Source organism: Bos grunniens, chromosome 7 (genome assembly GCF_055505025.1).
Source record: "Bos grunniens cultivar Pamir isolate PY7600 chromosome 7, Bosgru_T2T1.0, whole genome shotgun sequence".
In the NCBI taxonomy this organism is placed as follows: Eukaryota; Metazoa; Chordata; class Mammalia; order Artiodactyla; family Bovidae; genus Bos; species Bos grunniens.
The window spans coordinates 3,280,505-3,305,635 of NC_141171.1; the positions used below are offsets into that span (position 1 = coordinate 3,280,505).

Genomic DNA, 25,131 nt, shown 5'->3' on the forward strand with positions numbered 1-25,131 from the left:
GCCCCGCCCCAGGTCACACCCCGCCCCCGCAGCTGCACCAAACCTCCCACTTCCAGATTCCCCCGGCGTTCCCACTCGCTCGCTCCCACCCGGCTAGCCGCCCAGCGCCAGCCTCGCCGTCTTGCCCCAGGCCACCAACACTCCGACTTGGCTCCACCCACGCCCACAGCCGCTCGGGGGCTTGTTCCCTTCCCCGGGCCCCCGCCGCGCTCCCGCCCCCGCCCCTTCCGGCCGCCCCGGTTCCCACCCGCCCCTCGCGTGCCTCGCTTCCCACGCGCGAGGCGCGCCCTGAGACCCGAGTGGCCCGGAGGCACCAGGGCTGGGCGGTGCGCTGGCTCGGATTTCGGCCCGCCCCCGGCGCCGGCGTGACCCCTCCCCGGGCGCGGGCGGGGCCGGGCCAGCTGGCCGGCGCCCCGCCCCCGGCCTGGCGCTCCGGGCGCTATAAGAGGGCGGCGGCCGCGGGGCGCCCAGCGCGGGGCCGGGAGCGCGATGGTCAGCCGCCGCGGCGCGGCAAGATGCTGGATGGGCCCCTGCTGGCGCGCTGGCTGGCCGCGGCCTTCGCGCTGACGCTGCTGCTCGCCGCGCTGCGCCCCTCGGCCGCCTACTTCGGGTAGGTGCCTCGGCGGCCCGGCGGGCGGGGCGGGCGGGCCGGGCCCGAGGCCGGCGCGGGCGCGAGGGCGGGGGCGATCCAGGTGCGCGGGGCGCGGTGCCCGGGCTAGCGAGGGGCGCCGGGTTGCCTGGAGCTGTTTGTTTGCGGCGCCCGCGTCGCTGGGTTCGGGAGTCGGTGTCCCTGTGGCACGGCTCACGGAGAGGGGCCGGCGTGCCCGACTGGCTGGCGTGAGGCCCCGGTCCTTCGTGACCCTGGAGCCGTAGTCCCTGTGGCCGCGCCCGCGGCCGTGCGCGAGGCTCCCTGCAGCTGCGGGACCAAGCTCTGGTTATCGGCTGCCTTTGGCTGGGATTTCTAGCCAAACGTCTGGAGCCTCCCTGGCCCCTGCACACCCACCCGCCTTGCAGTTTCCCCCTCCTTTCTCTCCCCGAGAAGTTAATTTAACAACAACAAAAAAATACGTACAAAATCCAGATGTTCCTTGCACTGAGCCCCAAAGGGGGAAAAAACTCCAGGCTGGAGGAATTTTATTTTTCTTGAGCTTTGCTTCTGACGTTCGCTCGGGCCGCGACCCGCGGGAGCGCGTCTGTGGGACCTCTCTGGTGCGCCGGGCCCGGGCGGGCTGTGAATGCTGCCTCCAGCCGCCTCCCGGGTCGCTGCCCCGCGCGCTTCTCCGCAGCAGCAGTTTTTGTGGTTTTGGCTCGTCTCTCCCCATCGTTGTTTCCTGCCCTTCCTGGTTCCTCGCTCCCAGATCTGGGATGTCCTGCCAGGCGGGCTCTGGGGACCCTCGCTGTACTCTGCAGATGGGCCCCCGAGGTTTGTGTGGCGTCGTGTAGACAGCCCTCCGGCCCTCCCCAGCCGCTCCACCTCCCTCCCCCGTGCCACTCCTGGAGCTGAGGCCACCCTCGAGTCCCGCCCAGACCCCGTCCGGGGTGCCTTATGCCCGTCCCGGGCTGCCGCCCTGCGCCCGTTGTCACCTGTTCCCTCTCCCGTGGACCAGGCGCGGCGCGCAGCGGCCTGGCCGGCAGAGGGCCCCGTTGGCCCAGAAATGTGGCACTGCCAGGGCGGGGAGAGGCAGACTGGGCGAGAAGCCCTGCAGGTGTATCCTGTTCTCAAAGAAAATAAAATATTTTCATGGGAAACTTTCCCTTTGTGTTTTTCTCCCCCCGCCCACTTCTCCTGTTCCCTTCTCCTGGGTTGTCTCCCAGGGTCAGCTCCTTGTCTTCTTACCCTGGAGACCCCACCCCGAAGCCAGGGCTGTGGCTGTGAGTTTGGCCTGCCTGGGGCTCAGGCTGTGCAGAGGCTGGCACGCCCCTGCATGCCATCTGTGCAGCCTTTGCCTCACCCTCTCGGGCAGAGGGAGGGTCAGAGGCTGGCTGTCTGGCTGCAGGTCCACGGTGAGTCACGATGGCCTGTCAGCCAGCTGTGCCTTTGCGCTGTCCAGGCGCAGCCGTGGGTCTGCTCACCAGGCTTCAGACACACCCTGGGCTCGTCTGCGCCACTCTGTGCTCTGCGCGGAGTCCCTGCTGCCAGCTTTTACTCTCAGGGAAGATCGGATCCACAGGGTGGTTTCCAGGGTCCTGGCTCCCATCCTTTACCCCCCACCCCTGCAGCATCCCTCTCTTTCTCCCTGTTTTCTCTGCGCTTTGTATCTCCAGGGAAGTCTCCTTGGCTGCCTTGAAGAGAATAACCCCCAGGGGCTGTGTGGCAAGTTGAGAGGGCTTGGCGCCCCTGCAGCTTCTCCAGCTAGCCCTTTTGGCCCCGCTCTTTAATCCCAAAGGTCACCTCAAGTGGGCTTCTCAAGTCCTGCTCCATGGAAGACTGCCCCAGAGGAAGAAGTTGTGCTTGCTCTGCTGGAGGGTACTCCCTCTGTCTCCTCCACACCAAGCAAGAGAGACAAGACTCAGCTTGGTGGGTGAAAGTCCTGGAGGGTGGCAGGCTCTGAGCCAGCTGAGCAGGCAAAGGAGGGAAGGGACCTGGTGCTGGAGTCCACTCAGGATAGCACAGGGCGTAAAGACCCAGCCTCTGGCCGGCAGTGAGCAGCTGAACCTGGGTCTGGGGCTTTTTCTCCTGGCCTAGTGAAGGGACAGGAGCCAGAGGGTAGGGGGAGGAGGAGATGGCCCAAGCCAGGCAGGGCCAGGCAGGGCTGGGCCAGAGCCAGGGGGCCTCCCTGTGCCTTGTGCTGGGGCTCCCCTCCCCACCCCGAGTACGGAGGGAACCAGGGAAGGAGCTGGGATCCAGCCCTCTTCTCCCTTCCCCCACTCTGAAAGCTCTGCCTGGCACAGAGGCGCACAGGCAGGGCAGCTCCAGTTACAGCCCAGAAACCCGGAGAGGCTGGCCTGGGGGAGGATCACGTGGGCGGTGGGAGCCCTCCCTGCCCTGCCCCCCCACCCCCCTCGGCCTGCAACCCAAGCCGCCCTGCCTCTGCTGTCCTCCTCAGCCTCTGGCCACCAGGCAGGGCCCTGCAGGTCATCTGCCTGCCACGGAAAAGGGGCTCCTCTCTCTTCCTGCCAGGCCTGACCCTGCTTTTTGGCGTGATTAGCAGGTGGTGTTTCCATCTGATTCTCCTGGGGCTACCGAGATGTCTGTGCTCTGGGGGCCTAGACAGCTTGGCCTGATACCCTCTTGGAAGGAAGTGGAGCCTGGCTCTAAGCAGGAAGAGGCTGTCCCAGGGGCTTGTGGCAAGTTTGAGATATAAACTTGGATACCCCTCCCTGCCACCGACCTCCCCCCGCTCCCCCTGCCACTCTGTCCCACTCCATAGACCTGGGTGGGCTCTCTGGTGCTCAGCTTCTCTCTTGGTGTTATCCTCAGGTGAGAATATGGAGGTAAAGGGTGGGCAGGTAAAGCTGCCCAGGAAGGGATGCCCCAGACCCTGGGGCAAGCCACCCTTGTGCTTCTCTGAGCCTGGAGTTAGGGGTTGGGGCTGGGATTTGGGGATCTGTGCCAGGCAAAGCATTGCCTGGGGTCCCTGGCACTTTACTGCCTTTTTCTTAGAGATCCCATGTGCTGAGCCAGCCCCCAGCAGAGGCCCCTAGGGAAGCTGCGAGACAGGCATCCAGGAGCTGCCCAGGCGAGTGGAGGCCTGAGGCTTCCAAGGTGATTAATCTTCAAAGGAAGCAAGAAGGGGCACAGTGAGCGCTGAGGCTCCTCCAGGTGTTGGCCTCAGCATTCCACGTTATACTGGAAGCATTTGCAGGGTACCGAGGGGGAGCAGGGCACTGCTGTGAGGTCTGTGGGTTTGTCCCAACTTTCTGCTCCAGGCAGCCTGGAGGCCTGCATGGATGAGGCAGCACAGGCATGGCATTGAGGGCTTCCCTAGTCTATGAGAGGTGCTGGCGGTCAATTTAATTGGCAGCTGAGGGGCTCTGGACTGTTGCGAATGGGGGGCAAGTGCTTTTTGTTATTGAGATGTAACTCACATCCTCTCTATTTATTAGTTGATGCGTACAGTTCAGTGGTTTTTAATACATCCACAAGGCTGTGCAACCAACACTGCTATCTAATTCCAGAACATTTTCATCACCCCAGAAACCTTATATCCCCCTCCCCCTCCCCCAGCCCCTGGCAACCACTAATCCACTTTCTGTTTCTGTGGATTTGCCTGTTCTGGACATTTCATATAAACGGAATCATACTGTATGTGGCTTTTCGCATCTGGCTTTTTTCACTGAGCATACAGTTTTTAAGGTTTATTCACATTTGTGGGATGATTCAGTGTATCATTCCTTTTTGTGACTAAATAATATTCGACTGGATGGGCATATGACAGCTCTCTTCCATCTATTCATCTGTTGATAGGTACTTGGGTAGTTGCAACTTTTGGGGTATTGTGGATAATGCTCCCGTGAAAATTGGTTTACAGATTTTTTTTGTGACGTATGTTTTTAGTTTTTTTTGGGTATATACCTAAAAGTAGAATTGTTGGATCATATAGTAATGCTGTGTTTAACTTTTTGAGGAACCACCAAAATCTTTTTTCCACAGCATCATTTTACATTCCCACCAGTAATGCATGAGGGTTCCAATTTCTCCACATCCTCGCCAATGCTTAATTCTCTGATTTTAAAAAAACATTTTTTTTTTTTTAAATTCTGGCCATCCTGATAGACTTGAGGTAGTATCTCATTGTAGTTTTCATTCACATTTTCCTGATGACTGGCTTCCACAGTGTTTCAGAGGGTAAAGAATCTGCCTGCAATGCCGGAGACCCAGGTTCAATTCCTGGGTTGGGAGGATCCCCTGGAGTAAGGGAATGGCTACTTACTCCAGTATTCTTGCCTGGAGAATTCCATGGACAGAGGAGCCTGGCGGGCTATAGTCCACGGGGTTGCAAAAAGTCAGACACGACTGAGGGACTAACACTTCCCTTGTGATATTGAGCATCTTTTCCCTTGTGATATTGAGCTTGTGATATTGAGCATCTTTTCACGTGCATAGCGGCTATTTGCAGTGTCTACTTTGGGGAAACGTCTATTCAGTTTCTTTGCCTAATTTTTAGCATAGTTGTTTGTCTTTCTGTTGAGATATAAGAGCTCTTTAAATGCTCTAGATCTCTTCTTGGATTGAGGAGAACCCGTTTTCTTGACCTGTGAACCAGCATGCTGCCTCTCACCCTTTCATAAAGGATTTGCATCCATGGGCCGTCACAGCAGGTCTTCCTGCTTGGCCCCAGTGGACTGTGTGGGCCGGGGTGAAGGTTCCTTTGCTGGGGTCTGGTGTGGGATTAGGGCTTTGCCACAGACTGGGGCTAGCTGGGGGCCCTGGCACTGTGCTTAGGGGCTGCTGTCGTGGGGTGGGAGTGGTCTCTGAATGTGGGTCAGGGAGGGTCAACCTCCTCTGCTTCTCTGAATACTGAGCATTGGGTTCACCTGGGGGTTCAGCCACATGCCTGCTGGCTGCTTCAAGGAGAGGCTTCCAGCTGGTCCCTGGAGTAGAAAGGAGAGAAGGTTTCCAGGGCAGGAGGAGCCGGCCTGACGGTAGAATGATGAGGCTGTGTAGTGAACCAGTGATTGGGCAGTGGGTAAGGTGGAGGCCCTCTGAGAGAATGAAACAGCCCTCCTAGGGGCTGGGGGGTCTATGTGGGGGGCTTGGGAGACCCAGAGTCCATGGGGGTTATGGAGGGGCTGGCAGAGTGAGAGGTGTCCCAGGTGATTCCCTGGCCAGGAGTGGTGGTGCCATAAGGTAAGTAGGAATCTGGAGAGTCACGTGGGCTTGGGTGGCAGGGCACGTGCTACCCACAGAGACCCACCTCAGGACAGACACGCCTAAAGAAGGCCTCGAGGCAAGTGGTCTCTGGGGAGAGACCACAGGGAGCAGTGTGCTTCCGAGGGTCAGGAGAGAGTTGGCTCCACTGTGAGCTGAGGCTCAGGTGATGGCACCCTGTCCACAGGGTCCAGGGCAGCTGAGGGGCTGGCAGAGAGATTGCCTGCGCCCCTTGAAAGTCACCCTGTGGGTTACTTTAAGCGTTCTAGATCTGTTCTGGGACCGAGGAGAACCTGTTTTCTTGACCTGTGAGGCAGCATGCTGTCTCTTACCCTTTCATAAAGGAGCTCTTACAACTCAACAGGTAAACAAACAACTGAGCCAAAAATTAGGCAAAGAAGCAGAATAGACACTTCCCCAAAGAAGGCATTACAAATAGCCAGGATAGCGGGTGATGAGGGCTGGGGGTGGAGGCAGCAGGCTGCTGGAAAGGCCTGGCGACGTGGGGAGGGCTTCCAGGGACAGGAGCGGAAGGAGGGATGTGGTGGACGGGCCGGGCTTCCTGCCTGCAGAGGAAGGGAGATTCTTTCTGGACTTGTGGTCTCGGACCTCCGTGGCCAGCAGAGGGACCGAGGCGTTCTGGTTCCCCAGACTTTGGATGCGGGGCGGACGTGGGGAGGCAGGTGGAAAGAGCAGGTGGGGGCGGCCGAGGGAATCCCTTGGTGGGCTGACCGCCTGTTGCCTCTCTCGTCTCCAGAGTCCTCCTTCTCCTGTCTAGTCTGCTCTGGGGGTCTGTGGGCTCCCAAACCACTGGCCCATTCCTCCCTCACTGTCCCCTTCTGTAGGCTCGTGGGGGCTCTGCCCTGGCCCCCTAACACAGAAGCAGGTGGGAGCATCAGGGCAGGCCTGGGCCTCGGGGCTGGGAGCCCATGTGCACAGGCGGAGGGGTCCGAAGCCTCCCGGTGGGGCCTGAGGTGAGGAGGAAGCCGCCGCCATCTGGCTCCCCTCAGCTGTGTGAGCAGGTGTCCCACCACAGCCGGCGGCCGTCTGGACGGGAGGACAGCTGGCCTAATCTCACCCTGTCCTCGCCACTGTGGTCCAGGACCTGAGTCCCGGGCCACAGCACTAGCATGATCCTGCTCAGCTCCCAGGGTGGCCCCAGACTGAGGCTGGTGCCCTCTGCCCACCCCTTGTGGTATCAAGGACAATAGAAATGTGAGGGTATTTTTTTTCCTGGAAAAGCACGTGTGCACACGATTCCTCCTGGGGGGCTGTGGACCCTGAATTTGGGGCAGAGTGATGAGCTGAGACGGGGCCTGGCTTGGCTTTCCTTTCTTGTCAGCAGGGCTGGCACTCAGTCCCCTTAATCCCAGCCTGGGGGGCACCAGGCTCCCATTGTGGATTGTCCCAGTGGTAGGGGTGCCCCTGCAATGCCCACCCTGGCTGAGCAGGCTGCAGGAGGTTTCAGAGGAGGCACAGTTGGCGGGGAAGTGAGTGAGGCCAGGTCCCTGCCTCCTGGGTGCGGAGCAGGGCTGTCCTCACGGGCCTGCCCATCCTCCGGGGTTGCCTCGGCTGTTGCCTCTTTCAGGAAGCCACAGGACAGCCCAGCAGTATCACCCTTTACCTGTGGTGTAGGTCCCTTTTGGTGTCTTCTCCAAACTGCACTGGGCTGGCTCTTCTAAGTCCTATGGGGGAGCCTGTGTCCCTTCCGCTTCCTGTCTCTGCACCCAGGAGTCTGGGGTGGGGTCTGAGGTGCTCGTTCACCAGGTGGCCTAGCTCTCCGCTCACCCGACCTCCACCACGCTGTACCCATACTGCTGGCTGGACCACACTATGCCTTCAGTACACGGGTGGTGGGCTGGGTGTCGCAGACTTGAGGCACTGAGTCCTGAATGTTGGACAGAGGCTTTGTGAGTGCTGTGCTGAGGGCAGAGGGCTCTGTTGCAGCTCCCAGGGGGCAGAAGGGAAGCTGAAAGTCCTGTTGAGCAAGGGTTGGGGAGGTGGGGGCCTGTGGTTGTCCAGGTTGCATAGCAGGTCTGAGCAGGTATGTGGAGTGGGGCTTGGTAGCACGGTCTGGGTGATGACCAGCCTGTTTTCCTGCCGGGGCTAATGATTAAGGGACATTCGTGGGTTGGGCCAGGGTCTCCAGAGGAGGACAGCCCCACTCTGGACACTGTCGACCTGGGTGGTTTGCTGGCCATCTGGCTCCGTGACCTGCAGGCACAGTCCGCCATGCTCCCCTGCTCCTCCCAGTGAGGTTCCTGGCTGGCCTGGCGCCCCTAGCCACAGGAGGAAACCCGGCCGCCCAGCTGGCAGGCCCTGTACCTCGAGACCAGCAGCCGGACGAGGGAATGGAAAAAGGCAAGCCTCAAGCTGCGTTTGTTTTTCTTAGCGATACCTGAGGTAGACGTGGCCAGGGAAGTGGTCTGGCCCAGGAGCAGAGGCCGCCAGGGGCTCCCAGACCAGAGCACAGCAGCCTGGCTTCCGCTGGGACAGAGCGAGCAGCAGCGGCTGCCCCAGGCCACCCCAGGGCGGGGTGTTGATGACGGCTGTCCCAGCATCCTTCCTTTGTGTCTGGCGTGGTGCTGGGCCCCTGGGAGGCCAACTCCGGGAAGGAACCCGGTCATCGCGTCGATGCTGGGAATGGTGGGGTGGGGGCGCCCTGTGATTCTCCAAGCACCTGCCCTGAGTCTCCCCTGTGCTTTGTGGCAACCCCACCGTGAGTCCACAGCCGTCTCTGAGGCCTGGGGATGTGGTGAGCAGGGCACAGAGGTGGGCTGGCCCCTCCAGTCCCTGCATGAAGCCACTGTAGCCCATCTTCTTGCGGCAGGCAGTGACCAGGGGGTGCAGGCAGCCTTAGTCTCTCTCCTGGGGGCCGCTCTCCAGGGTGGGCTCCATCATCCTAGTCTGGAAAGGGCACAGGTATCTGGTGACCCTTACAGTCTGGTAGTGGTGGGGGGGTCCCACTAGTTCTGCTCACTTCAGGAGCCAAGTGTGGGTGGGGGCATTTCTGTGAGGCTGGTGGATGCCAGGCCTGGTGGGCGGTGCTCCGGGTCCCAGGTAGCGGGGTGTGCCGAGCCCTGGGTCTGCCAGCCGACACCCAGCGGGGCCAGGCAGTTCCCTGGAGTAGCCGTTCGGTGATGATGCTGGGGACCGACCAAGAGCTCTTTGTGCCCTGGAATGCTAGGGCCCCCTGAGACGGGGAAATCGGGGCCTGGAGCTTCTCTCAGCTGACAGAGGTGACAGCCGTCATGGACACGAAGTCCCTGTCACAGCGTGGCCTGTACACAGGGGGCTTCCGTCCCGTGCTGCTCACCCCTGTCCCTTAGCAGGGCATCAAGTGAGGGTGGCACTCTCGGGGATCCCGGGCTCTGGTGGGGTCTGTGTCCACCCCCACATGCTTGGGTGGGAGGCGGCAGGCCACGGGTAGATGGAGGGTTAATCTCAGAACCGGTTCTCAGCACTGGAATTTGTTTTGAATTTGATTCACACAGAAATTAAACGCTGTCTGGTGGGGCTGAGGTTTCCTTGGCAGGGCGCTGTGGCTTCTGGAACTCTGGCCTGCTCTCCTTCCGTCCGCCCAGCCCAGGGTCTAAGCTCCCTATGCCCCAGGAGCTAGGTTTGCGGGCAGGGTGGCCCTTGGGGTGGCTGGGCCTGTTGGCAGGAGGAAGGGCAATCAAAGTCTGTGCCCCCCACCCCCCAGCCATGAATGGGCAGGGGTGAGGTGTTCTAGGGGCTGAGCGGTGTAGGACCAGGGTGGCCCCAGTGCCCGCAGGGGCCGAACCTGCACACCCCCTCTTCCAACGGTGTCCATCCTGCCACCTGGCTGCCCTGGAGGGCAGATGTGGGGATGTGTGACCGGTAGGGTGCTCAGAGGGACTGGCCTGGTAGTTTCCAGGGCATAGTCTGGCATGCCAGCCTCAGGCCTGATCCAGAGGGTGTTGGTCATCCCCAGCTTGGCTCTGTCTGTTCTAGGTTCTTTCCTGCTTCCCCAGGGCTGGAGTGGGGGTCTCTGCAGAGCTGGTTGGGTTTGGAGGGTGGGCCCTCAGCAATGTGGGACCTGGTCCAGGATGATCTGGTCTCAAGATTCTTACTTTGATTACTTCCTCAAAGACCCTTATTCCAAATAAGGCACATTCTGAAGTTGCAGGCCAGTGCGAATTTCGGGCACCTTTACCCTCTGCTTCAGGTTATTCCTACAGACAGTTCCCAAATATGGTGACCAGCATATGGACAGAGATAACTTGGTGTGTGAGGAAATGCAGCCAGGGACTTGTGGAATTGATGGCAGCAGACCAGTAAACAGAGCATCCCACACTGAATAAAACAATTCTCACTGTGCTTTCAGGAGCAAGATAAGCTAGGGATATCTGTAAGGAATGAGAAGCCACAAAAACTGACCCAGCAAGTTTGGGAAAACCAAAGAGAACTGGGGAAAAACTTAAGTAATAGACTGATTTGAAAGCAGGTTAGAAACAGTTGAAGAGAATTAGAAAATTGTAAGATAGGTCAAGAGGAAATTACACAGAGTGTGGCATGGGAAGGCAGGTATGCAGCCACAGAGGATGAGAAACCTGGGGACACGGTGAGGAGGTCCTGCTCGCTCCAGCAGAGGCCCAGAAGTAGAGGAGAAGGGGAGATGGACAGGGTGAGGTCTGGAGAGAATGGCTGAAAATTTTCTGAAACTGATCGGAACAATTAAGAAGATTCAAGAGGCCCAGTGTCTTTCTAAGCAGAAAAAAAAAAAATCATGCCATCGCGTAACAGATTGCAACTGCAAAACACGAAAGCAGTCTCCAAAAACAAAAGATAGATCACCTTCCAAGGATTATCAGGCTGACAGCTGACTTCAGAACTGAGAGCAAAACCAGAAGACGGTGGGACCATCCACTTGGTGCGTGAAAAGAAAACGACTGCCAGCCAAGAGCTCCACGCTCGGTGAAGATTGCTGTAAAATGACGGTGAAATAAAGACATTTTCAGGCAAATTGAGAGTTGCTCTGAAGGAAACATTGACAGTGAAGTTTAGGCATGGGAAGTGACCCTGCGTGTTCCAGACATAGGAAGGAAGGAAGAGCACAGAGAAAGTCAAAAAGAAGGAAGGGATAAGGGAGCACTGAACAGCTTCCTGTTGGGTCCTCCATGTAGAACTAACATATACCCAACAGCATATAATTCCAGGGAGTCAACAAGACTGACTCAGGGCTCATGTTACTGAGAAGGGGGCAGTCCTGACCAGCATGGAACTTGGGTAACTTACAGACTCAAGTTGTAATTTTGAGGGTAACCATGAAGATAATGGAAATATGACTTCGGGTTAACAGAAGGAAAAGCAGGGTAATAAAAATAACCCAAAAGAAGGCGAGAGAGGAGGTGAAAAGGGATGGAAGAGGCATGGCCAGCAGAAAGGATAAACAGACCCCAGGACCCCAATGGACGAAACGCTCCAGGCATGAGGCTTAGGTGACTGGTGTTGTGGTAAGGTCCTTAGTCTCATTATGGGCTCTGGGTAAGAGATACATGATGTCAGGGTAGGGAACATGAGAGGATGGGGGAGAACGCAGCAGCTTAATGGGCCGTAAGGGAAAGAGGGAAATGAGAGAGGGAAGAATGTGCTGTGACTCAGGCTCAGTACTGGTCACTGGAAGGGCTGTCTGGTGACCTGAAGCTGCCATAGTGGTAACTTAAATGCATATTTTAGAAGTGGAAAGACACTTGAAAGGACTCAGCAAGTGCCCATCACCAAAGTGAGGGAAAAAAGGTAAATTGAGAGAAAAAGTAGTGCAGAAATTGACAAATGTACACGACAGATGAACAGATCCCTTTTTAGGACGAAGGTCTTAGAAGCATCTGAGGGGACTAACCCAGTGAAGAGGAGGCTCAGAGTGCTAGGGTCTGGCGACGGGAACATCATCACGGATTCTGCAAGCAAAAACAAGGGAATGTAATGAGCAGTTCCATGCTGATAAAGATGCAAATGCAGAGGAAATGGAGAAAACAAAAAAAGTAACAGAAACAGATTCAAGACTTTGAAATATTGACTAATGTTATAGTAAGCAACAAAATTGGGTCATTGGGATTGGAAAACAACCTGACCGTTCCTCAAACGATTGAACCTGGAATTGCTCTATGACCCTGCAGTTCCTGGGCGCATACTCCTGAGAAATGAAAACACGTACTCTTGAGAAGATGTGTACTTGAATGGTCATAATGGCATTATGAACAATAGCTAAAGAGCGAACAGCTCACAAGTCCATCATTTGAGGAGCAGGAAAATAGAATGTCATATATCCATACAATGGGATACTGTTAATGTGCTACAGGACGGATGGACCTTGAAACATTGTGATAAGTGAAGGAAGCCAGTCACAAAAGGCCACACGTTGTTTGATTGTATTTTTAGGAAATGTCCAGATCGGGCAGACCACAGAGACATGAAGGTAGATTAGTGGTTGCCAGGAGATGGGAGAGGGGGATAGGGAGTTGATAGCTGAAGAGTACATTATGGAGTTTCTTCTTTTAAAAAATACTTTTATTATGTGCATATTATTTTGGGCTGTACTGAGTCTTCCTTGCTTTGCATGGGCTGTCTGTGGTTGTGGTCAGCAGGGGCTACTCTCGCATTGCCATGCACGTGGATCTCATTGCGGCAGCCTCTCTTGTGGCAGGCACAGGCTCTAGGGCACTCGGGCTTCAGTATTTGGGGTACATCAGCTGAGGTGCTCTATGGCATGTGGAATCTTCCGGACCTGGGATTGAACCTGTGTCCTCGGCATTGTAGGAGGATTCCCAGCCACTAGACCACCAGGAAAATCCTATAGAGTTTCTTTTTAAAACAATGAAAACATCCTAAAATTGACATCGTGGTGTTTGCACATATTTGCAAATGTCCTACAAATGTTGAATTGTATACTTTAAATGGGCAAGTTTTATGGTAGGCGAATTATATCTCAATAAAGCTATTTTTAAAAAGGGGAAAAAAGAAATTGGATCAGAAAGAAAATCTTTCCACCAAGAAAACATCAACGTGCATGGCTTCATGGCAAGCTTCACCAGCCAGTCAAAAGGGCATGATTCTAATCTAACAGAACTCTTCTAGGAAATTAAAAAAAGGACAACTCTTGCTAACGCACCAAAACTCAGCAGGAAGAGCATGGGAGAAGAAAATTACAAGCACGGATGCAAATATCCTAGACAAAACATGATCAAGTTACATAGCAATCCAGAGAAAGGATAAAACCCATCATGGCCAACTGGGTTTATTCCAAGAATGCTTAGTGTCTGACATTAGAAATATCAATTAGTGAAATTCCTCCGTTTAACAGATTAAAGGAGAAAAATCACACATCAAAAGATGCAGAGATGACATTTAATAATGGTCAACATCCATTTGTGATTTTTAAAAACACTCATAGCAAACCAAAAGCAGAAGGGAACTTCTTTAACTTGCTATAGGGTGTCCAGAAAAACAGCTGACCTCACGCTTAGTAGTAAAATGGCAGAACCTTCCCTTCTATGACGAAGAGTCAGACGAGGATGCCTGGCATCAGCATTGTCTGAATCTGAATGATGCCAACTGTCTTAAAAGACGCTGAAGTGTGGTGGGAGTTCTTTCTCTCAGGTAGCAATCATGTTCTGGCTCTGTGAGGGCGCTGGTTCCTGGTCTCTGGTCTCGTAGTCCCAGCTGTTAGGGTGCTCTTATGTCCAGAGTGGGGGTCTGGGTGGAAGAAACGTGAGTTTGGGCTTGTGAAGGGGAGATGAGCAAGGATGGGGGTCCCCACTTTCTGGTGGTGTTGCCCAGGACTCTCTCCTTCACGTCATGGCCACACATGCTGGCAAGGGCACTGGATAGCCTGTGCTGGCTGGTGGCTCTGGAGCTGCGGGTCAGGAAGCTGGGCCCCAGAGGGTAGCGGGCAGATTCTGCACAGTTGTGCTGCTGGCCCTAGCCAGCGTAGGAAGGCAGGAAGAATCACACAGTAAGAAAACGTAATAAAAGTCTCTGCAGACTGCATGATTGTACATGGAGCATCTGAAAATCATCAAAAATGAATTACAGCACATAGCAGGGTCACCAGATACTGAATCAGCATAGGGTCAGTTGGATTTTTTAGGTCAGCAACAGAGAGAAAAGACTGACTTTTATAAAGATATTTTATTTTTACACAAATGATACAAGTGGTGAAGAACCCACCTGCCAATGCAAGAGACATGGGTTCGATCCTTGGCTTGGGAAGATCCCTTGGAGGAGGGCATGGCAACCCACTCGAGTATTCTTGCCTGGAGAATCCCATGGACAGGGGAGCCTGACGGGCTACAGTCCATGGGGTTGCAAAGTGTTGGACACGACTGGAGCAACCACGCACACACGCACTCTGGAAAGCAGACGGAGCCTCATACAGGGTCACCCTTTGGGGGGCTGTAAGTCTTCAGATTTCAGTCGGGGAAACTGTAAGACTTCAGAGAGAGGCAGGAAGGAATTCTGAGTAAACGGAGAGAGACTGTTCTCACCAGTGGAGAGTTTCAGAATTGCACACACAGCAGTCACAACCATCCTGGCAGACCCTGTCACGTGTGTGTAAATGCAGAGACAACACGTGACCTTGGAGTCTATTGGAAGGCGCTCCTGAAGGAATACCAGTAAAATGTCAGTCTGTGGACAACTAGCCCAGCACGGGGGGAGTCTGGGAATGACCGCGTGTGAGGCTGCCATGACGTCACAGAGCAGTGAGGAGACAGGACCTTTAGGATCCCGAGGAAGGGACACTGGCCCCACCAAGTTTTTTTGGGCAGATGTTGGCATCAGCTGGACGGAGAGCTGGATGTGTACAGCAAGTTGGGGAGCTCTTGGGGGGTGTTTGGGAGGTTGTTTATGACACTGGTGGGAGGAACTGGGATGCCCGTGCACAGGGCTATTGTTTGAGCTGCGTGAGAGCTGTTTTCCACAACTGTGCTACTCCCTTCCACGTGTCTCCTGTATCTCTTGAAAATACTTGAGTGTTGTGAAGTGCCAGACCAACATTTATATCTCATTGTTTCTTCTTGGGAAGTAGGTCCAGCGTTGGAAGAGGCCGGTTGCATGGAGCAAGGGCAGCCAGCCTTGGCTCAAGTCCTCCATGGGCCACCCAGGCAGGCTTCTGTGCCCATCCACTCACCTGTCTCAGCCAGACATCCACGGGGTGGGAGGGGCAGCTATGTCGAGCACGGTGGCAGGTGTACTCGTAGGAACCGCTGGGTGTCGGGAGCAGCGGTGCTGAGCCGAGTGGCCTGGGCGCTTTCTGGGCTGGAGACAGGCTGTGTGGGCAGAGGCTTACTGCTCCAGGCTGGGCTGCAGGGCTGAGAGCCTGTGGGGGGGCTTCTCCAGGCCACTGGTTTGGACTTTGTCATTTTGAATGGGCCACATGTGCATGGGACAGCATGCAGGTGGCTCACAGGCCGTGGGGAGAAGGATGAGTCTCCTCTGCCCCACGCCGTCTTTGTCTTGGGTTGCCCCAGGCACCCGCACATGTGCACACAGGTCCTCTGCAGATTGAGGCCTGTACTGTGTGCTGAGTGTGCACAGCAGGTGGGCTGTAGCTCCTCTGAGGGCTGCTGAACACTGGGGTGGATGGGTCCCATTTATTCAGCCTGTCTCCTGTCCTTGTAAATAACAATCAGTGCTTTCAGTGTTTCTGCATGACAGCATGGACTTCCCCGGTAGCCCGGCGGGTAAAGGATCCGCTTGCCATGCAGGAGACGCTGGTTTGATTCCTGGGTCGGGAAGATCCCCTGGAGAAGGGATAGGCTAACCACTTCAGTATCCTTGGGCTTCCCTGATGGCTCAGACAGTAAAGAATCTGTCTATAATGCTGGAGACCTGGGTTCGATCCCTGGGTTGGGAAGATCTGCTGGAGGAGGGCATGGCAACCCCACTCCAGTATTCTTGCCTGGAGAATTCCGTGGACAGAGGAGCCTGGTGGGCTCCAGTCCGTGGGGTCACAGAGTCAGACACGACTGAGCGACTAAGCAGCATTGCGTGGGGTAACACATGAGTGACATATGCTTGTATGTTTCTTTCTTCTTGCTGATATTAAATTATTTTGACTTGTACTTTTAAAAACTATGAATCATTTTTAAAGGCCCTTATTGAATTTGTTGCAATACTGCTTCTGTTTTTTTTGGCCACAAGGCGTACAGAATCTTAGCTCCTTGATCAAGGGTTGAACCCACAACCCCCTGCATTGGAAGGTGCAGTCTTAACCACTGGGCTACCAGGGAAGTCCCTGCTTGTACATTTTAAGATAACATATTAATATATGGAGGCTGTATTTCTAGAAGGAGATTGGTGGTGAACTTTTGTAGCTGTGTTAGTCCAGAATTCCAGCCAAGGAGGAACACCTCTTTCCCTGTGTCCTTGACATTATTTTATCAGATACTGATTTATACTTACCTGATGAATGAAAAATAACTGATCAATGTAGTTTTCAGTTCAGTTCAGTCGCTCAGTCATGTCTGACTCTCTGGGACCCTGTGAATTGCAGCACGCCAGGCCTCCCTGTCCATCACCAACACCCGGAGTTCACTCAGACTCACGTCCATCAAGTCAGTGATGCCATCCAGCCATCTCATCTTCTGTTGTCCCCTTCTCCTCCTGCCCCCAATCTCTCCCAGCATCAGAGTCTTTTCCAATGAGTCAACTCTTCATTGAGGTGGCCAAACTATTGGAGTTTCAGCTTTAGCATCATTCCTTCCAAAGAAATCCCAGGGCTGATCTCCTTCAGAATGGATTGGTTGGATCTCCTTGCAGTCCAAGGGACTCTCAAGAGTCTTCTCCAACACCACAGCTCAAAAGCGTCAGTTCTTCAGTGCTGAGCTTTCTTCGCAGTCCAACTCTCACATCCATGTATAACCACTGGAAAAACCATGGCCTTGACTAGACGGACCTTTGTTGGCAAAGTAATGTCTCTGCTTTTTAATATGCTATCTAGGTTTCCTTCCAAGGAGTAAGCATCTTTTAATTTCATGGCTGCAATCACCATCTGTAGTGATTTTGAGGCCCCCAAAATAAAGTCTGACACTGTTTCTCCATCTATTTCCCATGAAGTGATGGGACCGGATACCATGATCTTAGTTTTCTGAATGTTGAGCTTTAAGCCAACTTTTTTACACTCCTCTTTCACTTTCATCAAGAGGCTTTTTAGTTCCTCTTCATTTTCTGCCATAAGGGTGGTATCATCTGCATATCTGAAGTTATTGATATTTCTCCCGGCAATCTTGATTCCAGCTTGTGCGTCTTCCAGCCCAGCGTTTCTCATGATGTACTCTGCATAGAAGTTAAATAAGCAGGCTGACGATATACAGCCTTGACGTACTCCTTTTCCTATTTGGAATCAGTCTGTTGTTCCATGTCCAGTTCTAACTGTTGCTTCCTGACCTGCATACAGGTTTCTCAAGAGGCAGGTCAGGTGGTCTGGTATTCCCATTTCTTTCAGAATTTTCCACAGTTTATTGTGATCCACACAGTCAAAGGCTTTGGCATAGTCAATAAAGCAGAAATACATTGTTTTTCTGGAACTCTCTTGCTTTTTCCATGATCCAGTGGATGTTTGCAATTTGGTCTCTGGTTCCTCTGCCTTTTCTGAAACCAGCTTGAACATCTGGAAGTTCACTGTTCATGTATTGCTGAAGCCTGGCTTGGAGAATTTTGAGCATTACCTTACTAGCGTGTGAGATGAGTGCAATTGTGCGGTAGTTTGAGCATTCTTTGGCATTGCCTTTCTTTGGTATTGGAATGAAAACTGACCTTTTCCAGTCCTGTGGCCATGGCTGAGTTTTCCAAATTTGCTGGCATATTGAGTGCAGCACTTTCACAGCATCTCTTTCAGGATTTGAAATAGCTCAACTGGAATTCCATCACCTCCACTAGCTTTGTTCATAGTGATGCTTTCTAAGGCCCACTTGACTTCACATTCCAGGATGTCTGGCTCCAGGTGAGTGATCACACCATTGTGATTATCTTGGTCGTGAAGACTTTTTTTATACAGTTCTTCTGTTTATTCTTGCCACCTCTTCTGAATATCTTCTGCTTCTGTTAGGTCCATACCATTTCTGTCCTTTATCGAGCCCATCTTTGCATGAAATGTTCCCTTGGTATCTCTGATTTTCTTGAAGAGATCTCTAGTCTTTCCCATTCTGTTGTTTTCCTCTATTTCTTTGCATTGATTGCTAAGGAAGGCTTTCTTATCTCTCCTTGCTATTCTTTGGAACTCTGCATTCAAATGGGTATATCTTTCCTTTTCTCCTTTGCTTTTCGCTTCTCTTCTTTTCACAGCTATTTGTAAGGCCTCCCCAGACAGCCACTTTGCTTTTTTGCATTTCTTTTCCATGGGAATGGTCTTGATCCCTGTCTCCTGTACAATGTCACAAACCTCCTTCCATAGTTCATCAGTCACTCTATCAGATCTAGGCCCTTAAATCTATTTCTCACTTCCTTATAACCATAAGGGATTTGATTTAGGTCATACCTGAATGGTCTAGTGGTTTTCCCTATTTTCTTCAATTTAAGTCTGAATTTGGCAATAAGGAGTTCATGATCTGAGCCACAGTCAGCTCCTGGTCTTGTTTTTGCTGACTGTATAAAGCCTCTCCATCTTTGGCTGCAAAGAATATAATCAGTCTGATTTCATTGTTGACCATCTGGTGATGTCCATGTATAGAGTCTTCTCTTGTGTTGTTGGAAGATGGTGTTTGCTATGACCAGTGCATTTTCTTGGCAAAACTCTATTAGCCTTTGCCCTGCTTCATTCCGTATTCCAAGGCCAAATTTGCCTGTTACCCCAGGTGTTCCTTGACTTCCTACTTTTGCATTCCAGTCCCCTATAATGAAAAGGACATCTTTTTTGGGTGTTAGTTCTAAAAGGTCTTGTAGGTCTTCATAGAACCGTTCAACTTCAGCTTCTTCAGTGTTACTGGTTCGGGCATAGTCTGGATTACTGTGATATTGAATGGTTTGCCTTGGAAACGAACAGAGATCATTCTGTCGTTTTTGAGATTGCATCCAAGTGCTGCATTTCAGATTCTTTTGTTGACCATGATGGCTACTCCATTTCTTCTGAGGGATTCCTGCCCACAGTGGTAGATATAATGGTCATCTGAGTTAAATTCACCCATTCCAGTCCATTTTAGTTCACTGATTCCTAGAATGTCGACATTCACTCTTGCCATCTCCTGTTTGTCCACTTCCAATTTGCCTTGATTCATGGACCTGACATTCCAGGTTCCTACGCAATATTGCTCCTAAAGAGCAATCGGACCTTGCTTCTATCACTAGTCACATCCACAACTGGGTGTTGTTTTTGCTTTGGCTCCATCCCTTCATTCTTTCTGGAGTTATTTCTCCACTGATCTCCAGTAGCATATTGGGCACCTACCGACCTGGGGAATTCCTCTTTCAGTATCCTATCATTTTGCCTTTTCATACTGCTCATGGGGTTCTCAAGGCAAGAATACTGAAGTAGTTTGCCATTCCCTTCTCCAAGGGACCACATTCCATCAAACCTCTCCACCATGACCTGCCCATCTTGGGTGGCCCCAAACTGCATGGCTTAGTTTCATTGAGTTAGACAAGGCTGTGGTCCATGTGATCAGATTGGCTAGTTTTCTGTGATTATGGATTCAGTGTGTCTGCTCTCTGATACCCTGTCACAACACCTACCATCCTACTTGGGTTTTTCTTACCTTGAACATGGGCCAGGAGTCGTAAGAGACATGGGTTCTGTCCCTGAGTTGATATGATCCCCTGGAGGAGGAAATGGCCATGCACTCCAGTATCCTTGCCTAGAGAATCCCATGGGCAGAGGAGCCTGGAGGGCTACAGTCCATAGGGTCGCAGAGTCAGACATGACTGAGCAACTGAACACCTGTGGGTCATTTAAAATTACTTTTGGGGCAGTTTTAATGAATAATACATCTTATACCAAAGAATTTTGTGACTACTAACATTGTAAAAACTAAGAAGTCTCCAATTAGCCCATTATGTTAAAAATCATGTTATATATTAAGATAGCTGTCAGCATAGTCTTCCTCTGATTAACTCACTGACATTTCAGAGAGCTGGGGGCTCGTGAGACTATAGGTAGTTTCCTGCCCTAAAACTAAAATATAGCTTTATTTTATGTTTTTTTTTTGAGTGAAATGCAAATGTTTTTAATAGCTAACTGTATTTCCTTCCCTTGAACTGTATGTTCATATCCTGTATTAACAGTTAATTCCTTAGTTATTGATCTAGAGGAAAGGATACAGCCGTGTCCACATATGTAAACACACACGTGCACATACCTACATACAAGCAAAGACATTTGGCCCTTGGCCTGGGGTCTGAATGCAGCATTTCCCCTGATCTTTGTCTGTTGGTCTTTGGACTCTATACTACTTTTTTCTGTGCAGAGATTCTTGTATATTTCATCAAATGTATTAAATTTTCAAGGCATTTTGGGTTCTGAGTCACTCTGATCAAGGCCTTCCTGATTCTAAGAATGTTCTATGAACCTCTCATTTTTCCTCCAGCTCTTCTGTGGGGTCCTCTTTGTGGTGGGGTTTCTGTCCTGCTCGGCCTGTTGCTTGTCCCTGGTGCCTTCTCTGCTGAGCCCAGCTCACCTGATGGCCACCCTCTTCCCTGTACCTCACGCATGGTCCCCGCACCCCTAGTCTGGCACCTGCATGAGGGCTCGTCCTCTGGTGCTGCACTCCAGGCTGTAAGCTCGCAGGCTGGCCACGCTGTGTCCACTCTGATTGTTAGGGGCCCTGGAGCCCTCATAGAAGAGGCAGGGACAGGCCGCCTTAGGATGAGGGGTGCCAGGGGATGGAGCAGTGTGGCCCCATTGGATTCTATCCTCATGCCTACCATGGGAACTGGGTGGTGGCTCAGAGGAAAGGCCTGGCCCTTGGGCCTCCGGCCTCAGCCATGTGGCTGCATGGCTGTCAGATGGACGTTCCTGGACTTGGACATCCTTCTGCCCAGAACAGATGCAGACACCACCTGGCCTCAGGAAAGGGTCAGCTTGCCTGTGGCTGTGTTTATGGAGCTGCCTCTGATCCCCTGATGGGCATCCTGAGGTTAGATGGGAGTGGAGCTACCTGTAGCTATGCATGCTGTCGAGTTAGCTCCCCATGGGCAGTGTGGACCCAGGCTGGCACCGAGTGGGTGGGAGGCCCTGAATTCCGTCCCCACATGCAGAATTTGGACACGGGTGCTCCCACTGCCTCCTGGAGAACTGGAAGGCAGCATCACCCGCCACTTGTCTCCTTCTCCTCGTCCACACCCACAGTGACCCTTCCCAACTCTGCCCTAAGTTCCCCCAGGATGGCTTTGGCAGTAGGGGTCCTCTCGGATGCCGAATGTTTTGGCAGTGGTGGGAGCTCGGTTAATCTGGGAGAATCCAGCCTGGGGGATGTGCTGGTGGGAGGCTACAGTGCTTTAGCTGTGTGGCACGCAGTTCTGGGCACAGCTGTTAGCATTCCTGTCTGGGGACAAGTCTCCACCGTGTGAGCTGTCTTTGTGTGAGGAGTGGGGCTCTCCCGGCTTCCAGCCCCGGGTCCTCCGGCCCCTGCCTGCTCCCTGCCCTGGCGTGGCAGCTGTCCTCAAGCAGGGGCCCGGGAGTCCACAAAGCCGTCCCCTGATGTCAGCTTCTGCCCCACCCCCGTCTTTTTAGGCACGATGTCCTGACGCTCGGTGAGGGGTGCAGGTGACCGGGGCCCGGCATGTGCCGCTGCCCCTCCAGTGCATTGTCCCAGCTCCAGGCTCGTGTGTCTTCTCCCTGACGGCCTCACTGCTTCTGCGTCCCACTGCTGCTGAGTGGCCCGCAAAGGGTCTGTCTGCATCTGAGGGGCCTTTGGAGCTTCTCTCCTAGCCAGCACCCACGCGGGCCTCCCACCGCATACCCAGGAGCCTCCTGATTCCGAGTGTTGCTTACGGGGAGAGGAACAGGCTCTTCAGCGCGGACTTGAGCTGGCAGGGCTGCTGGTCACCCACCCTCTCAGTCGCAGGGTTGGGAGCAGGCGCCACCTCTGCTCACGGGTGCAGCAGTTCTCCGCACTGTGGGGAGCAGTGCCAAGGCCTGGGATGGGTCTTCTCAGGGTGCCCACCATGGCCTTGCTCATGTGGCACCTGCGTGTGCAGAGGTGGGGGGTAGCAGTCCTTCCTGCCGCACACCCCAAACCTGACCGGTCTGCTCTGGCGATCTGGTAGCTTCCTTGCCCAGCTGCTGCCTGGGCCTCAGCACCCTGCTTTCCTGTTCTCAGGGAGCTGATCAGCGAGGCTGAGACGGGCGACTCCTTCAGGGCCTGGGGTCCAGGGGTCTCCGAGTAGGGCCGGTTCTGCTTTGCACAGACCCCACCCTCACCCTAAGGGTACATGCAGCTATGCCCCTCTCCATGAGGCACGGCAGGGCCTGCTGAGGTGTGTGTGCAACTACCCCAGGCTGTCCCCAGAGGAGCCTCAGCCTGCAGCGTGAGTACTGGTGTCTGCTCGAGGGTGGGGTCTTGGAGGCCCCGCCCACCTCCCCGCCCCTGCAGCGGAAGACCCCGCCCACACCCTGTTCCCGGCAGAAAGCTGCAGCTCTCTCTGTCAGCCCAGGGCCAGTGTTCCCCTGAGGAGTTTTGGAAGGACAGCAGCAGGGGGAATGGGGCAAGGCGTGGGGCTCCAGTATCTGTGGACTCCTGCCAGCCCTGTTTCTTGGGTTTGGCTGGCGTGAGATAATGGGGGTGGACTTGTTTCTAATGATGCCCTAGTAGGGGGCGCTGAGCCCCATCCCCATCCAGGTGGGCACTTTTCCCTCCCAAGGGCTGAAGGTCTGGGTGGGGCTGGCTTGGACATATCTGGATCTCAGATGTACAGTTGTCTGTCTGGGGATACTGAGGCCCGTGCTTCTGGGCACAGAACAGGCAAAAGGCCAGGGCCAGTCAGTCCCTGGATGGAGCTGGTGGTAAGGAGTTAGGGCTGGAAGGCCAGACAGCAGAGACCAGCTCCGGCCTTGGCTCAGCCAGGAAGGGGGATGGAGGTGCCCCAAACCAGCAGCTACCTCCTGAGTGCCGCTCGGGTCCTGGGCTGGGGGCCTCCTGAGCGCCGCTCGGGTCCTGGGCTGGGAGCCCCTTCTGGTGCACGTGTTCCAGGAGACTCGGCTGGAACCATGGGGGCCACCTGCAAAGGCTGCAGGGGGACAGAGAAGGAGCAGGGCCTCCCCAAGGGTCTGCAGGGCCGGTGGGGGGCACCCCTAGCTGGAGGTGGCCGAGCCTGGAGGCCTGGAGCAAGCTGCGAAGCAGACATGGGAGTGGGTGACGGAGGGTGTGGCAGATGTCCATCTCACGCAGTCTGTGACTTCCGTGGCCCCTCCCTGCCTTGGCTATCTGTGCCTCTGGCCAGTGCCCTGGTCTGGGCAGCCCTCCCAGGTGTGTGTGTGAGTTTCTAGCCCTCTGTCCCTTCCCCTGCCATCAGACCTGGGCGGGAGGCTGGTGCCAGCTGGGGTGTTACTTTCTGACAAGAGTTGCTGGGGAGGGGTCAGCAGCCATGTGGGTGCCTGGGGTCTGCTCCTGGGGCAGCCCGAGAGAACCCAGTGCACACTGGTGGCTAGGCAGGGGTCCCTAAGCCATTGGCAGGGCAGGGTGTGAGTGATGCAGGGGCAAGCAGATGCAGAGACGATGCCTGGTGGGCAGGGGTCCTCGGGGCTCGCCCCCCGCCCTGCTGGTTCTCTGTGGACAGCCTGTCCCTGGGCTCGCTGCCCTTCTTGCCCTCCAGGGGGGCCCACCGGGGCTCCTGTTCCGCTGCCACCGTGCTTAACAGCCATCAGGTTCTGCTGCTGCCCCAGCGTCTGCAGCAGCTCACCCAGTGCTGGCTTCCCACCTCTGGAGCAGGGCTCATTTTGGCCTCTGTGTGCCCAGGCTGACGGGCAGTGAGCCCCTGACCATCCTCCCGCTGACCCTGGAGCCAGAAGCAGTTGCCCAGGCCCACTACAAGGCCTGTGACCGGCTGAAGCTGGAGCGCAAGCAGCGGCGCATGTGCCGCCGGGACCCCGGTGTGGCCGAGACGCTGGTGGAGGCGGTCAGCATGAGTGCCCTCGAGTGCCAGTACCAGTTCCGCTTTGAGCGCTGGAACTGCACCTTGGAGGGCCGCTACCGGGCCAGCCTCCTCAAGCGAGGTGAGTGTGCCGGGACCCTGGGTGGGAGCCAGGAGGTGGGACCTCCAGCCCCGGGGGGGCCCCGTGTGTCACTCAGCCAAGTTCCAGGTGGCTGGGCGGTGGATGGGACTTGAACCCGCAGCCCCCCTGCTTCTCCTGCCCTCTCCCCCATGCCTGGTCCCCCTCACACCTGCGTGGAACAGTTGCTGGTGGTACAAGGTGCGTGTGGACAGGTGTGACAGGGCCCAGGGCAGCTCTGACGGCTCTTGCCACATGGCAGGGACTGAGGCCCAGTGCCTGCACGCAGGGCCGGGAGTCTAGCTGGTGCCCCAGTTCTTAGCATGGAGTTCCTCTTTTGTGTCTCCTTCCAGATGAGGGTGCCAAGGGGGAACTCTCATCTGAATCTCTCAACAGCTTTGTTTAAAAACTAGGGACCTGAGGCGCAGGGCATGGCAAGGCTTATCGGGGCCCATGGCCAGTCTAGTAGGTTCGAGACCCAGAGGGATGGGGTCTCTGAGTTCTGGGCACTGCTGTGGCTGCACTTCACTCTGGGTTCTCTGCCCCTGAGCAGTTCTGTGTCTGGGGCATGAGAGGGCACCTCCTAACCCCAGGAGCACATGTCCGCCCAGGTTCCCCGTGGACCACGCCATGGAGGATCCTTCCCACAGACCCTGCTCTATGTGGAGTGTGCGTGTTGGGAGACCATGGTTTGGCTGCACCCGAGGGAGATGGGGGCGGCTCTGGCCCACTGACCCGCCCCTGCCCTCTCCCCCAGGCTTCAAGGAGACAGCCTTCCTTTACGCCATCTCCTCCGCTGGCCTGACGCACGCACTGGCCAAGGCTTGCAGCGCAGGCCGCATGGAACGCTGCACTTGCGATGAGGCGCCTGACTTGGAGAACCGGGAGGCCTGGCAGTGGGGCGGCTGCGGAGACAACCTCAAGTACAGCAGCAAGTTCGTCAAGGAGTTCCTGGGCCGGCGGTCTAGCAAGGATCTGCGAGCCCGCGTGGACTTCCACAACAACCTCGTGGGTGTGAAGGCAAGCCAGGCAGGGCCTGGGGGCGGGAAAGGGTGCAGGATCGGGGGGCACGGGACAGGGCATGAGATGGTGTGGGTGCAGTTAGCATTAGCTGGGGCACAGAGTGGGAAAGGGCAGGGGGTGGGCAGGGTGCATG

The 25,131-nt window shown here is 54.9% G+C and overlaps 1 protein-coding gene across 1 annotated transcript in view; it reads left to right on the forward strand.

Moving 5' to 3' along the window:
- The first annotated feature begins 410 nt into the window (after positions 1–410).
- The window catches only part of WNT9A (Wnt family member 9A), a 29,836-nt gene continuing 5,115 nt past the window's right edge, over positions 411–25,131 (forward strand). The window contains exons 1-3 of the mRNA XM_086413580.1: positions 411–610; positions 23,722–23,978; positions 24,733–24,995. Coding sequence (XP_086269706.1) covers positions 516–610; positions 23,722–23,978; positions 24,733–24,995 — 615 coding nt within the window. The 5' untranslated portion in view covers positions 411–515. The remainder of the gene's footprint in view (positions 611–23,721; positions 23,979–24,732; positions 24,996–25,131) is intronic.